General features: G+C 60.3%; 2 protein-coding genes across 6 annotated transcripts in view; one reads left to right on the forward strand and one right to left on the reverse strand.

The window, feature by feature from the left end:
- The first annotated feature begins 2,548 nt into the window (after positions 1–2,548).
- On the forward strand, positions 2,549–11,616 carry IAH1 (isoamyl acetate hydrolyzing esterase 1 (putative)). Of its 4 annotated transcripts, XR_008558590.1 has the most exons (7): positions 2,549–2,678; positions 3,608–3,660; positions 6,315–6,463; positions 8,295–8,456; positions 10,161–10,282; positions 10,566–11,110; positions 11,283–11,367. XR_008558590.1 is itself a non-coding variant. In XM_008162424.3 (6 exons), exons 1-6 carry the CDS (start codon positions 2,598–2,600, stop codon positions 11,463–11,465), a joined length of 750 nt encoding a protein of 249 aa, XP_008160646.2. In that variant the 5' UTR covers positions 2,556–2,597; the 3' UTR covers positions 11,466–11,616. The 4 variants fall into 4 exon arrangements, 3 of the variants coding, with proteins under 3 accessions (XP_008160646.2, XP_054584330.1, XP_054584329.1); XM_008162424.3 differs by lacking the exon at positions 10,566–11,110 and having other exon boundaries at positions 2,556–2,678; positions 11,283–11,616; XM_054728354.1 differs by lacking the exons at positions 2,549–2,678; positions 10,566–11,110 and adding an exon at positions 3,430–3,471 and having other exon boundaries at positions 11,283–11,616.
- A 120-nt stretch (positions 11,617–11,736) lies between these two features.
- ADAM17 (ADAM metallopeptidase domain 17) overlaps positions 11,737–13,995 on the reverse strand; it is a 39,313-nt gene continuing 37,054 nt past the window's right edge. For both annotated transcript variants that reach the window (XM_008162422.3, XM_054727972.1), the window contains one exon: positions 11,737–13,921. In XM_008162422.3, the coding sequence (XP_008160644.2) occupies positions 13,571–13,921 (351 nt within the window). In that variant the 3' untranslated portion in view covers positions 11,737–13,570. The remainder of the gene's footprint in view (positions 13,922–13,995) is intronic.

Consider the following 13,995-nt stretch of genomic DNA (forward strand, 5'->3'; position numbering starts at 1 on the left):
TGTTTTATTGATTTTAAAGGGAGAGGGAGAAATATCAGTTGCCTCCTGTATGCACCCTGACCGGGGATCAAACCCAAAACCTGGATATGTCCGAGCCACACTGGCCAGGCTGTTCTAATGTTTAAGCTACAAAACATACACGTGTAATGTCTTACTGAATATACAGCAAGAAGGGCGTGTCCTTCCCCCTGTCCCTCCTCCGGGGTAACCACTTAGAGGTAAGAATTTAAATGGCTCTTGAAAGTGCCCATCTTCCCCAGGGCGGCTCCCTGAGTCCAACTCATCGTCTTCCCACCCTTCCTGCTGCAGCCTGACCTCCCCGCGGCGGGCTGAGCTCAGGTACCGGCCGGCCCAGGCCACCCGTGGGAGCATCACCTTTTGTGGGGAGGGCTTGCCTTCCATGTGCGAAACATGCAGCATCGGGGGCTCAGGGAGGGAGCGCAGCAGGCTGTTCCTAAGATGCCGGCCCCCCTGCTGGAGCCCTCTGGCTTCACGGTGACGCCCAAGTCCAAGCGCCTGGCCTGGCCTGGCGGGCTCCGCCTGGCTGCACGACGGAGGCACATGGGAGCACGGAACACAGGTGCCCACATGTGCGCGTGGGAAGTGGGTGGTTTGCAGTGGGTCCTCCAGCAGCCGGTGTGGAAGCTCCCCCGGTGGTTCCAGCTGAGGCCCGGGGACTCCCAGCCTGGAGTTTGGATCGTGCTCTGTGTCACCCCAGCTGCCTCTCCAGCTCCAGCCGGTCCATGTGGAACACCCCACATCCAGGCACGTGAAAGGTATGTCAGCTTTCCCAGCCCGCACTGCTCCCCAGCCCTCTGGCTTCCACCCAACCCGCGTTTCAGGATAACCTGGCTCGTTCCCACGGCCATCACGGGGTTGAGGTGACGGGGGCTCCTGGGAGCACACCAGTCAGGCCCCTGAGCTTCCTCAGACAAGGCCCCCACCCCGCGGGCTCTCCTCGGCCCCCTGGGTTCAAGTTTCAGCAGGAATCCTGCCCAGTCCCCTTGGCAACACTCCCCCACGCTTGGTCTGACCACACAGGCTCTGTTCAAATTCCTCATCTCCCCCACACCCTTGTCTTACCTCCTGGCCAACTTCAACAAAACCCGGGCTCAGTTCAGCGAAGACTCCCCTGCCTTAGTAATTCTGCACCCCCACCCCACCTGCTCCTTGGCACCCCACTTTTCTGTGTATTCGGAGTTGAGCCTAACCCTTCCCCCAGAGGCCAAACCCCCTGCCGAGTCCTCTGGGTCTGCTGCCGACACTAGCAGATGCCAAGAGTACATTACGGTGTTCGGTTAATCCTCACCCGAGGGTGTTTTCCATTGATTCTTACAGAGTGGGCGGGAGCGGGGAGAGAGAGAAACTCATGGATGTGAGACACACACGGATGAGCTGCCTCCCCAGCGCCCCCTGCTGGGGGTCACGCCCAGAATCAAACCCCGGATCCTCGGTACGCGGTGAGCACGGGTTTTATTCAGCAAGAGGCGCTGTGTGCGGAGTGAGTCCTTCGGCGACAGCGCCAAAGCCGGGAACCAGTGAGCCGGGAGCTGATGGAAGGAAAATCCAGTTTATTCAAGAGGCGGCGGCCGAGCAGGTGGACTCGGGTCACAAAGGCCATCTCAGCCTCTCGGAGCAGCAGGCGGCGGGCCGGGGGCCGGGTGCCGGGTGCCCGCTCCCAAAGCCATCTCCCGCGGGTCGGCGGTCTGGTTTCCGTCGGTCAAGGAGGGTCCAAGTGAGCACATCTCCGGGAGCCAAAACGCCCGAAGGCCGGAGTCCCTTCCTTTGAGGTTAGCTCCTAGGGCCTTCGAGCCAACGGGCTGTCCCCGCTGCTGCGCGTGGACGTACAGGTCACCATTTACAGAAACGATGCTAGGAGCGTGGCCGGCACCCCGAGGCCCTCCGGCCGCCGGGCGTCTCGCTCATCGCCATTTGCTGGAACATTCCAACCGGCGTCGGACGGCGGCGCCAACCCCTCTCCTTTCGGAGTTGGCTCCGGCTGGGGAGCTGACCTGGGACCCCGGCCAGAGGGCGGGCCGGTGGGCTCCCAGGGCAGCGCGGCGGCCGCACCTAACGGCTCAGGTTCAACAAACGGCCGCGCCCCCGCCGCGCGCCACGCCCCCGCCGCGCGCCACGCCCCCGCCGCGCGCCACGCCCCCGCCGCGCGCCACGCCCCCGCCGCGCGCCACGCCCCCGCCGCGCGCCACGCCCCCGCCGCGCGCCACGCCCCCGCCGCGCGCCACGCCCCCGCCGCGCGCCACGCCCTCGCCGCGCGCCACGCCCTCGCCGCGCGCCACGCCCGGATATCCGCCCTGCTCCGCCCCTAGCTCCGCCCCCGCCGCGCGCCCCGCCCGGATATCCGCCCTGCTCCGCCCCTAGCTCCGCCCCCGCTGCGCGCCCCGCCCGGATATCCGCCCTGCTCCGCCCCTAGCTCCGCCCCCGCCGCGCGCCACGCCCGGATATCCGCCCTGCTCCGCCCCTAGCTCCGCCCCCGCCGCGCGCCACGCCCGGATATCCGCCCTGCTCCGCCCCTAGCTCCGCCCCCGCCGCGCGCCCCGCCCGGATATCCGTCCTGCGGGCTCTGTCAGCTGCCAGGCATGGCGCTGTGCGAGGGCTTGGGCTGCGGGAGCTCTCTGCTCTGGCCTCGGGTGTTGCTCTTCGGAGACTCCATCACCCAGGTACCGCCGCGCGGCCCGGCCCATCCCGCCTGCCCGAGAGCCGCGGGCGTGGCCTCCTCACCGAAGGCCGTGCCGCCCGCACGCGGACCCGCTTCTCCGAGGGTCGCCCAGAAGCCTGAGCGCGCCCGGGGCGGGAGCAGTTGGGCACCGACCTCGGTGGGCGTTGCGCCCCGGTCCGTGGTGACGGCCTGTGCGGCGCCACGTCTCGGTCCCGGCCCCGGGGACGCCGGCTCGGTGCCTTCCTGGCGGCGGCGGTTCTTCCCGCCGCACGAGCTTGAGCGCTCCCGCGCCATCGGCGCCGTCGGGGCTGCGTGTCCGCCAGGCCCGGCGCAGCCCGCCCCTCTGCCGCCTCGGGCGGAACAGGCTGAGCCCCAAGAGGACGCCTCCGAGAATAAAGCAGACGTTGTCCCCCGAGGTCACTCCAGCTCACGTTGGGGAATACTCTGGAAACACGTGCTCTTGGCGAGGGGGAGCGTGTTAAAAATTCACCCCCGACATCAGGCCCCACTCCCCAAGCGGCGTCTGTCTGCCGGGAAGGGGGCACCTCGGGCCTCTGGGCAGGAGGGCTTCCCAGGCTCCATGGGGATGGCTGTCGGCTGTGCACCCCGAGTTCTGTAAGGAGTCACCTTGGTGCGTGCAGCGTGGTTTCATTTCCCACCTCATACGGTTGGCTGGATGGGCTGTGCCGAGTTTCTTAAGTCGCTTTTCTAGATAAGAGACTGAGGCCAGGTCTCCACAGCATGTCGGCTGCTGGCCAGGTCCCCTGATGGAGAAGGAAGCTGCCGTGGCCAGGGTGGGCCGAGGGTGTCCCTGCCTGACCTGGGGCAGAGCAGAGGGAAGGCCAGCTTGGGTGCCAAGGCAGCAGGGGGAGCTGCCAGCCAAAATGGCCTCATGACGTGGACCAGTACTAACGGCCGCTTTTTCTCCAGTTTTCTTTCCAGCAGGGAGGATGGGGTGCATCCCTAGCTGACAAGCTGGTCAGGTGAGCCATGTTGGGGTTTTTTAATGTTTATTTTATTGCTTGCTTTTAGAGAGAAACATCCATCTGTTGTTCCGCTTATTTATGCATCCAGTGGTTGGTTCTGGTATGTGCCCTGACCAGGGATCGAACCCGCAACCTGGGTGTATCTGGGCTCCACTCTAACCCGCTGAGCTTCCTGGCCAGGGCTGGTACCTGAGTGCTGACTGACGGGAAATGAGCCGCATCTCAGGAAGAGAGAGGGGCAGTGCCCTGTCAGTCTTGGCTGAACTTTCCTGGTCTGTGCCCGGGGCTGGAGAGGAGGAAGCGCCACTCCTCCGCGTTCAGGAGAAAGAGCTTTGCCGCCATGTGAACTCGAACCCTGTAAGCTGTGGGGAATGTGTGAAGCCATTCACCATGTAAAGGCGACCAGTCCTTTTCCAGGCATTGTGGTGGGTGTGACTTCCGTGATGAGTGAGTTCAGTTGCAAGAATGCAGAATAGATTCTTTTTTATTTATTTTTTAAAATATATTTTATTGATTTTTTACAGAGAGGGATAGAGAGTTAGAAACATCGATGAGAGAGAAACATCAGTCAGCTGCCTCCTGCACACCCCGCACTGGGGATGTGCCCGCAACCAAGGTACATGCCCTTGACCGGAACCGAACCCGGGACCCTTGAGTCTGCAGGCTGATGCTCCATCCACTGAGCCAAACCGGTTAGGGCCAGAATAGATTCTTAACACAAAGTTTTGATAGAGGGTTTTTTCCTCCACAATTCTCTTTGTATCAGAAAGAGTAGTGATGTTGGTATTTGAAGTGTCTGCTGAGGAATTCGTGAACAGGGAGACAGTGTCCCAGTTCGAGGTTACAATAGCCTGGCTGGTGTGGCTCCGGAGCACCAGCTGGATTCCCGGTCAGGGCACAGGCCCAGGTTTCAGGGCTTGATCCCCAGTAGGGGGCGTGCAGGAGGCAGCCTCTGGATGATGTTTCTCTCCCGTCAATGTGTCTATTCCCTCTCCCTTCCTTTCTCTAAAAATAAAAAAATCAATAAAAATATTTAAAAATTGGTTAAGAAAAAGTACAAATTTTTAAAAAGAGGTTAACATATATATTTATAAATACTTCCCGATTAAAAACAGTAGAGACAAGCCCTAGCCGGTTTTGCTCAGTGGATGGAGCGTTGGCCTGCAGACGGAAGGGTCCCAGGTTCGATTCCGGTCAAGGGCACATGCCTGGGTTGTGGGCTCGGTCCAACGTGCAAAGGCAGCCAATCAATGATTCCCTCTCATCACTGATGTCTTACCTCTCTCTTCCTCTCTGAAACCAATAAAACATATTTTAAAAAATAGAAACAGACACACGTATCTGTGTTTGGGTCTCAGTAAACTGATCAGCAGGAATTTTGCCTCTTCCTCCGTTAGAGGAAATACGCTTATCATTACTTGATAATCTTCTTCATCAACATAACACTCCAAGAACATAGATTTTATTTCTGAATGTGAAATGTGTTTTAAAGTCTTCACTTTCTCCTCTCTTTTTATCCCCTAAACTAGAAAAATGAAAAGTGCATCCCGCTTTTTCTAGTCCTAAATGCTTCCTTTATTTAAGTGACTTAATCTAAAAACGCGCAGGTACCCTTCCATCCCTCCGTTTTCTTCTGTGAAATCCGGGGTGCGGGCTGCGGGTAAAACGGCTGCCTCCTGCTGAAGCTGCCAGACTGTTCCAGGTGCTTCCGCGATCCCGCTCCAACACGGAGGGTTTAAGCTCCAGCCCGTGCTCAGCTAGAACACTGAGCCACAGGCCACACGGCGGAGGCGGGCAGGGCGCTGGCTGCGGGGCGCTGGCTGCGGGGCGCTGGCTGCGGGGCGCTGGCTGCGGGGCGCTGGCTGCGGGGTGCTGGCTGCGGGGCGCTGGCTGCGGGGTGCTGGCTGCGGGGTGCTGGCTGCGGGGCGCTGGCTGCGGGGCGCTGGCTGCGGGGCGCTGGCTGCGGGGCGGTGCTCGGAGCCGGTGGTAGCAGGGCGCCTGCCCAGGTGCTGGGCGGCGAGGCAGCTCACCTGCGCTTGCTGAGTGGGGGGCCGCCCGGAAGAGCCAGTGCTTGGACCCTCCTGAGCCAGCAGCCGTTTCTTTGCTCCGTTAACCTTTTCTGAACAAACAGAAGATGTTGAAAAACTCATCATTCAAATGGCCTGAGAAGTTCCGGGAATTTTAAGTGTTTCACCACATAGGTTTTGTAAATAGTTAATTTTAGCACTAAAATCTCAATTGATAGTTTACAGGTGTGAGTGCTAGAAGACCTCTTAATTAGAAGCTTGTTGTTTTTCGGAATTGAGAGTAATTATAAGAAAAGACAGCTTCTTAGAGACTTCCTGCCTATGAGACTTGCTCAGGTTAATACCTGTCTGCTGTCAACTCCATTTCAGAAGCACCCTGTGCCATGCATGAAACCAGCGGTCTGCAGACTACGCCCCCTGTGGTCGTTACCCATCACTCTCAGGGGTGCCGGCGGGCCCTGCGTGGGCAGGACTTGACCAGCGCTCCACGCTGTTGCCCTTGTCAGAACGAGGGCAGGCAGAGCAGGCCCCAGCCTGGCACGCTCACCCTCACGGGTTGGTTATGAGACGGAAACGGCCGTGTCTGAAATTCATCTTTACGTTTCTTTTAATTTTTCATTTCAGAAAATGTGATGTTCTGAATCGTGGATTTTCAGGCTATAATACTAGATGGGCCAAAATTATCCTTCCAAGATTAATCAGGAAAGGGAGTGTTTTGGACAGCCCCGTAGCAGTTACCATTTTCTTTGGTGCCAATGACAGCGCGTTAAAAGGTAAAGGCGTGTTTGTATTTTCCTGGTTCATTTTCACGTCACAGCAGACGTACATGTGTGTCCTGGGTACTTAATCCCTGAGGGCAGTGAGTGTCCTGAAGCCGCGGGGCGTCTCTGCTGCCTTCAGTGCCCGTGCCGCTCACCGGCCTTTTCAGACGCCTGCCGTCTAGCCTCGTGGCGCGTGCGCCTGGCACCTGCGTCTTATTGATGGAAAGAGCAGCTCAGGGCAGCCCGGACCGGGCGCAGCCGGAGCCTGAGTGATGGCACCGGGTGAGGTTTTAGTTTTGCCCGTTGAGTATGATGTTGGCTGTGGGTTGGTCATGTATGTGGGTTTATGTTTGACTCAAATGGGAAAGTGCTTCTGAGCAGTAATCGCTGACAGGTGTGGGATCAGCCGGGCACTCTCTCCCTTTGCCGGTGGGCAAGCTGGTTATCTTCTGGAAGCTGGGGGGCGGGGCGTGCACCAAGACTTCCCTCGTCTGGAAAGGCGGCAGGTGTGGCGCCCCCACGGCAAAGCCCAGGATGCTGTGCTGTGAGGGAGAGGAGCGTCGTGTGGCTGCCCTGCAACCCCCCCCCCCCATGTTGCTGAGGGTTAGCTATGGAAACAGAAGGGCGCCTAATACAAGGTTACGTGAAAAAAGGCAAAATTGGGTCATTTAGCTTTAATGTGACTCCTTTTTAAAAAGTATGCATAGCCACGTGGAAGACTGGAAAGAAGCACATGTAAGTGGCAGCTGAGGTTTTCTAGGTGGCAGGAGGCTCCTGAGTGATTTTCTTCTGTAATTACAGTCACGTGGGGTTTGCAGGCGGTGCAAGGAGCTCTGTGATGCTCACGCGCAAACCCATCTATACGTGTATATATAAAAGGCTGTCTGTCCGACCGACTGGTAGCTATGACAGGCACTGACCACCAGGGGGCAGACGCTCAGTGCAGGAGCTGCTGGGATGCACACTGGCCATTTAAAAATAAATGGACCTGGCACCAACAAACCAACACTGGGCTTCCCCCAAGTGGGACACAGGCCCCGCCACCACCCTGGAGCGACAGCCCACCAAATCGCAGCCGATGCTGCTGAGACCCCGTGGTGCAAAATGCAGCCCAGCCAGCCCGGAAACGGTGGCTGCAGGCGCCAGGTAATGACGTCACGTAGCAATGCCGGCTTCCTCTCCCCAGCGACTAGCCTCCTTGCAGTTTCTTCAGCCCAGAAACCCGACTTGCTTTACGGCCAGGTGCAAACATTTCACACTGTAACCAAATGTCTGTGAAGTGTTTTCCCTGCCTCATCTATTTGGTCCTCACAGAAGTCCTGGAGTAGGTAGATAGGAGACTCGGTGGGATCCTATTTTCTTTTCATTAGCCAGTTACAAATAGCGATATTAAAATATTTCTTCTCATTAATTCTCTCTCAATGTGCATGAACCCGTGCCCGGGCCACTCGTCTAGAAAGAATCCTTTGCAGCTGCAGTAGGGACGGCTGATCAGCTGAGTGCTCCCTTCAGGCAGGTGCCTCGTGCCGTCCACACCTGGGGGTCTGATTTTCACAGACACCCCGTGAGGCAGACCCTGTTCCCTTCGCCCCAGTGAGGAGACGGGTCAGAAAGGGGGGGCGTTTGTGCGAGGCCACTGGCTGGTCAGCGACAAGGCCCGGCGCGGGCTGGGCAGTCTCAGCCTCCTAACCACTGGCTGCAGGGCGCCCTGGAGGTGGCCTTTGGAGAACTGTGTGCTTGAACCCTTCCCGCTCCGGCCTTGGTGCCGCAGGCCTCCCCGGTGACCTGAGCGTGGGCGTTGGTGACCGGCGCTGACCTGTCACTTCCCTCTGCACCCGCACAGAGGAGAACCCCAAGCAGCACATCCCGCTGGACGAGTTCGTGGCGAACCTGAGGAGCATGGTGCAGTACCTGCGGTCCGTGGACGTCCCCGAGGGCAGGATCGTGCTCATCACGCCGCCCCCGCTCTGCGAGGCCGCCTGGGAGAAGGAGTGCCTGGCGCAAGGTGACGGACCTGGGTGGCCTGGGGACGGGGCGCTCCAGCCTGCGGCCCGGCTCTCGGGCCTGCACATCCGCTGGGTCTGTGTGCAGTCAGGTTCCAGGGCAGCACAGCTCGCGGGCCACACCGAGAGCTTCCGGCGTGGGAGTCGGAGCCTCGCTCTGGCGAGCTGGGCCGCTGGCCTGGCATGGCTGCCTTGTCATTGCCCAACTCCCGAGGCGCCCGCGGCCAGGAGCTCTGTGCCGAGGGCCGAGCGGCACCTCGGAACAGACTGGTCCTGCGCGTGGCGTGGTGCCGAGGCTGAGTCTCTGTGCCTTGGACACGGGCCACCTGGGGGTTTTCCTGACTCCCAGCAGTGGCCTTGCTCACTCTGCCACCCTGTGCCCCTGCCTTCGGCTGCGTGGACCTGGTTTCCCCACAACAAAGGCCCCCGCAGCCTCCCTGCACACAGGCGCTCAGTGCGGGGGCGCTTCCCTCCGCGTGGCTGAGCGACTGCGGCAGCTGTGGGCACCCAGGCTTCCGCCCCACACGCCGTCCATCCTGACGCCTGGGCCAGGACCCGGCCGGTGCTCAGGGTACAGACAGGCCTAGAGCCGGGCTAGCGAGGGAGACGGGGGGGGGGGGGGGGGGGGAGTGCTGGTGGCAAGGCGATAGGGTGTGACAGGTGTGACTGCAGGCCTCGGACCGCGCTGCAGCAGGGGCTGCGGATGGAGGGAGGGAGCACTCGCTCCCCAGAGGAGAGCACTGGGGAGGCTGGGGTGAAAGGCCTGGGCTTCTTTCTCACGGGGAGTCGCCACCTCGGGGGCTGCTGGTCAGGAAGTAAGCTCTTCGCTACAGGAAAGGCTCTGGCTGAGCGGAGGGCCAGGGGGCAGGTCACAGCCCCTCCTGCCCTTGAGGCATCTGCTGGGAGTCACAGCAAACACTCCGAAGGGGAGCGGGAACCATCAGATCCAGAGCACAGAGGCGTTGTTCTGAGGTCCGTTTCATTGGTGCTGAGTCCTGGTGGTAACACGACTTCTTACTTTGGTGTTAACCGGATGAGGAGCCATCGGGCACGGTCCCTAACCCGCAGGTCGGCACCCCTGGGAACTTGGTAGCAATGCCCGTTCTTGGGCCGTCCCAGCCCACCTGCTGAGTCAGAGCTGGGGGAGGCTGGGGCGTACTCCGGTCTGAGAGCCGCCACCTTAGTCTGGGCACACCGAGGACGCTGTTGGAAGACAGCCAGGCCTGCTGGTGTGTCGTCTCTGTGGCTCCTTTGAGCGACGGGCAGGGCTGACTAGCTGCCGACACAGACCATCCAGCCCTTTGCAGAGAGTTCACTGACCCTCATGAGCCTCCGTGACCTCTGTGGTCCCTCCCAACGCTTACTTTCCGCTCGGAAGTCTACAGTGATTCCCCCCTGCCCCCCGCCACCCCCGTGTACGAACTCGGGGTCTCCGCACAGCGTGGCTCCGCACAGCGTGGCTCCGACTAGCCTGCAGCCCAGCCGCCCTGGGCCTTTCCTGCCTCGGGGCCTCTGCTCCCGTCAGGAGGCCCTGGGCCACGAGGCCCCTGTCCTCTGCTGGGAGTAGCCTGCAAGGCCTGCGCTTGTGTATTCGGCCCCCAGGCTGGTCCACGTCTGCGCCTGTTGACTGACCTGAGGAACCACCCGGTCAGAGCCTGCCAAGGGCCAGCGCTGGAGTAGAGCAGCTGTCCCTCTCTCCTCCACAGGCTGCAAGTTAAACCGCCTGAACGCGGTGGTCGGCGAGTACGCCAGCGCCTGCTTACAGGTGGCCCGAGACTGTGGGACCGACGTGCTCGACCTGTGGGCCCTGATGCAGAAGGACGGTCAGGTACGGTGGCTGGCGGGTCCTTCTGGGGCGAGTAGGGTCACACGGGCGTGACTCAGCTGTGAGTGGCCCTGAGTAGGTGTCCGATGCAGCCAGAGTCCAGCCAGAGCTCTGAGCTGCTCTGAGTCCATGTTCTTCTAAATTCTTCCCGACTACGCCAGAGTAGGTTCCTTCTCGAACCCTGCTCGCTGCACTCACTGTTGGGTCCGAGCCGCTCTGCCTGGGGCTGGACCCCCTTAGGCGGAGAAGCCAGGAGAAGTTGAGAGTAACAAGGAGTCTATTGCAGAAGCCAGTGGCCACACGCCATCAGACAGAACAGCTCTTCACAGCCCAGTGTGTCCCGGCGGCCGGCCCGGCTGGTAAACACAGGTCCTTCCCACGGAGCAGCATTCAGCTCTGCACCACAGCTCTTGTCTGAGCAGCCGCACGCTGCTCGCTGCCTAGACGGACAGCTTTACGTGGCAACAGCGCCTGAGCTCTCCCTAGCGCGACAGCCTCAGCCGCCCCCGTCTCCCCTGCCCAGCACCCTGCTGGTCCCCGGCCTCAGAACGGCCCCAGCCTCTCAGCTCCCTCGCAGCAGCCTCACATCCTCGTCTCGCCGGCACGCTCGCTGGTCAGTAACAGTGTTACACTTCTGAGACGAAGAAGGCCTCGTGCCAACACTAACACCATGCTTCGGGCTACAGAGGGCACAGTGCACCGTGTCCTGGCACCTGCTTACGGTGCCTTAGCCTTCGCTCAGGGTGACCGTGGCCGGTCCGGCACACTAACGAGGCCGTCCACACTCTGAGTGGCCTTGGCTGTCCGGTGACTGTCCGGTGGCCACAGCAGGTAAGACAGGGGAGGCTCTGGTCCTCACGGAGGCTTGGGAAGCTCCACCTGTAATTGCCCGGCAGCTACTGCCAAGGGCTGTGGTCGCCGAGGAGCCTGTGCACGGAGCCTGGGGAGCCACGCGGCCCCGGGAGAGCCTGGCGCACCCGTGACAGCCCCTCTCCCCTCACAGGACTTCGCACCCTACTTGTCCGATGGCCTCCACTTGTCCCCAAGGGGAAACGCGTTCCTCTTCTCCCACCTCTGGCCTCTGATCGAGAAGAAAGTGTCCTCCCTGCCGCTGCTGCTCCCTTACTGGCGCGACGTGGCCGAAGCAAGACCAGAGCTCAGTCTCCTCGGAGACGGGGACCATTAGGCTGCTCGGGAACCAGACGCCAGCCGTGCTCCGAGCCGCCTGTCCGAGGGGTCTGCTCAAGCCCCACCTCTGCCCGTGACCCTGGGCCAGAACAGACATTTGTCCCAGGACGAATAAAGCGTTGTGACTCCCCAGGGAGGCGTGGCACCGAGTGTGTTGTGGTATTTCATATTTACAGACGCAGGGGCCGCCCACGCCACCGCTACAGCACACCGAGCAGCTGGGGGAGGCTGTAAGCGGGAAAAAAGGTAAAAGACAAGTTTTATTTTTTAAAAAGTCGATTTTATAAAAAAATGGTTTTGATACATTCAGCGGGGAACTGCTTCACTCACACATACACCCACTCACCTTCCATCAGATTCCAAAAGTGTAACTAAAATAAGAATATTGTGACTAAAGGACAGCAAAACCACAAGGTACAAGTTCAAGTATTAGTGTAACAGGTATCTGTGTAACAAACATCCTTAGGAAAAAAGACACCATTTGTCACAGGTTTGGTTAATTGCCCTCAAAGTTTATAAGTTACTCATTAAACATGTTGGCTGATGAGCACATTCAGGACTTACAGGGGAGAAGCTTTTAACTAGAATTGTAAGGAAGTCAGAACCCCCGATGACTTCTCCTTCACACAGCGAGTGCGCTCCGTCCAGAGTCCTGAAGCCACGTGCAGTCAGCACCACGGGGTCTAAGCATCACTCGCAGGGGCTGTCCCCCAGGCCACGCCGATGCGGGAGGAGGGTTCCTCAAGCCTAGGGGCAGACAGGCCTCACCACGGCAAAGCCGGCCCTCAGTCCCAGCGCGGAGCGGCACCGAGTCTGCTGCCTGGACAGCCGGGACCACGGAGTAAGGTGACCAGCCCGTCGGGCCTGAGCAACTTGGCGGACGGCCTGGACAGCAGTACCGACCCCCAGTGTGACATGGGCGGAGCCACCCAGCCTCCGAGGCCCCAAAATACAGCTCCGAAGAGTGAACAGGGCAGCGGGCCAGCTCCGGATCTCACCGAGGCCACCCCCAGGAAGACCGCTCCCTGCAGTCAGCGATGCCGAGAGGAGCCCGGCCCGGCACCCAGGATGCCGACGGCTCAAGCTGTGAGGCATCTGAGAGGAGCCTCCCAAACTGCACCCCGACTCCACCCAGCATCGACGCTGGCCCTCAGCAGGCCCCCAAGCGCCCCCAGATCAAATGCAGCCTCTCCTATGGAGGCAACAGTGACCCTTCCCTCGAGACATGGCCACTCCCCGCACCGAGCCCTCCTCAGCCAGAAGGGGCCGCCGCCGGAGGGCCAGGCTTCTTGGGGGAGCGGCTAGAAGGCCGGTGCTGCGGATGGACACGGAGACCGGGGAGCCCCGGGAAGGCAGTGCCGTGGGCCGCCGGCTGCTGCTGCCCCGGAGGCGCCAACAGCGTGAGGTCCAGGAAGAGACGTGGGAAACGAACACTGGCCGGCAGGGCGGCCTCACGGGCAGGAGGCTGGAAGGCAGCTGGCTGCTGCTTGTACCTCACTGTAAACGAGCTGCTAACCCGTAGGAAGGACTGACCTCGGAATTCTGAAGAAACCAACCCAAACCCTCCTGACTGGGGTGGGTCTTCTCCGCTGTAAGCGCGGGCTCGGACCGAGGACCAGGCCCATGCTGTGGAGATAACGCACAGCTCAGCTTTGTCTTTGTCTTTACTGAGGGCAGAAAAATAAATCACTCTGTTCCAGTTATCCTCGTGAGTTACCGCTCAACGCCTCACCCTCATCACCCTGATGAGAAAGAAAACCGCCCTCCCTAATGAGTGCCGTCATCGATGTCAAAGGTTACTTTATCCAAACGTCAATACTTATGACCTACTCCAGCTGTATCTTCCGCCTCTGCACCACAGGTTGAAGGATATTTTAAACATGAACACTAAAACCTGAAAGCCTCCAAATAAGCTAGATTCACCTGACCTGTTCACACGGAAAGGCCCAACCACATAAGTTTGTGTGCCCAGAGTCCAGACACGTGACCAGCACCTGCTGAAGTCACTGCCTGTTTCTCCCAGGTCCTCCCGACCCCTGGGAGTGACAGGTCCAACCTGTAAGAACACTGCGCACAGGGCAGAGCGCGGGCACCCGCCCCCAACTAGCACTCGGTCTCCTTGCTGTCGACACGGTTCTGCCGCCGCAGCTTGAAGGACGAGGCCTTCTCACTCCGCGTGACCGGGTGGTCCGTGAGGTCCTCAAATGACTTGGCGGCTGTGCTGCTGCTGGGGAAGGGGTCCTTCTCGAAGCCGTCCTCGTCCATGTGCGAGTCCGTGCTGGGGTCTTCCTGGATGGTGTCCATTCGCTGGTGGTCCAGTTTCGGGGCTACAGGCACCAACGGCATCACGGGGGCGGGCTGCAGGGGCTGCAGGCGGCCTGGGGTCTGCGGCCCCGGAAAGGGCTTGATGATGCGGACCGAGGCCGAGTCCATGCTGCTGAGCATTTCAACGTTCTGGAAAGACCCGGGAGTAAAAGGTGAACGGCACGTCTCCAGCTCCAGCCCCCACCCAGCCTCACACGGTTGGT

This window comes from Eptesicus fuscus, chromosome 16, assembly GCF_027574615.1.
Source record: "Eptesicus fuscus isolate TK198812 chromosome 16, DD_ASM_mEF_20220401, whole genome shotgun sequence".
In the NCBI taxonomy this organism is placed as follows: domain Eukaryota; kingdom Metazoa; phylum Chordata; class Mammalia; order Chiroptera; family Vespertilionidae; genus Eptesicus; species Eptesicus fuscus.

Excerpts from the sequence above, each read along its gene's own strand:
- IAH1 (XM_008162424.3), top strand. The coding sequence starts at position 2,598 with ATGGCGCTGTGCGAGGGCTTGGGCTGCGGGAGCTCTCTGCTCTGGCCT. Across the intron at positions 3,661-6,314 it reads CTAGCTGACAAGCTGGTCAG|AAAATGTGATGTTCTGAATC; the intron begins GTGAGCCATGTT and ends TTTTCATTTCAG. Across the intron at positions 6,464-8,294 it reads CAATGACAGCGCGTTAAAAG|AGGAGAACCCCAAGCAGCAC; the intron begins GTAAAGGCGTGT and ends GCACCCGCACAG.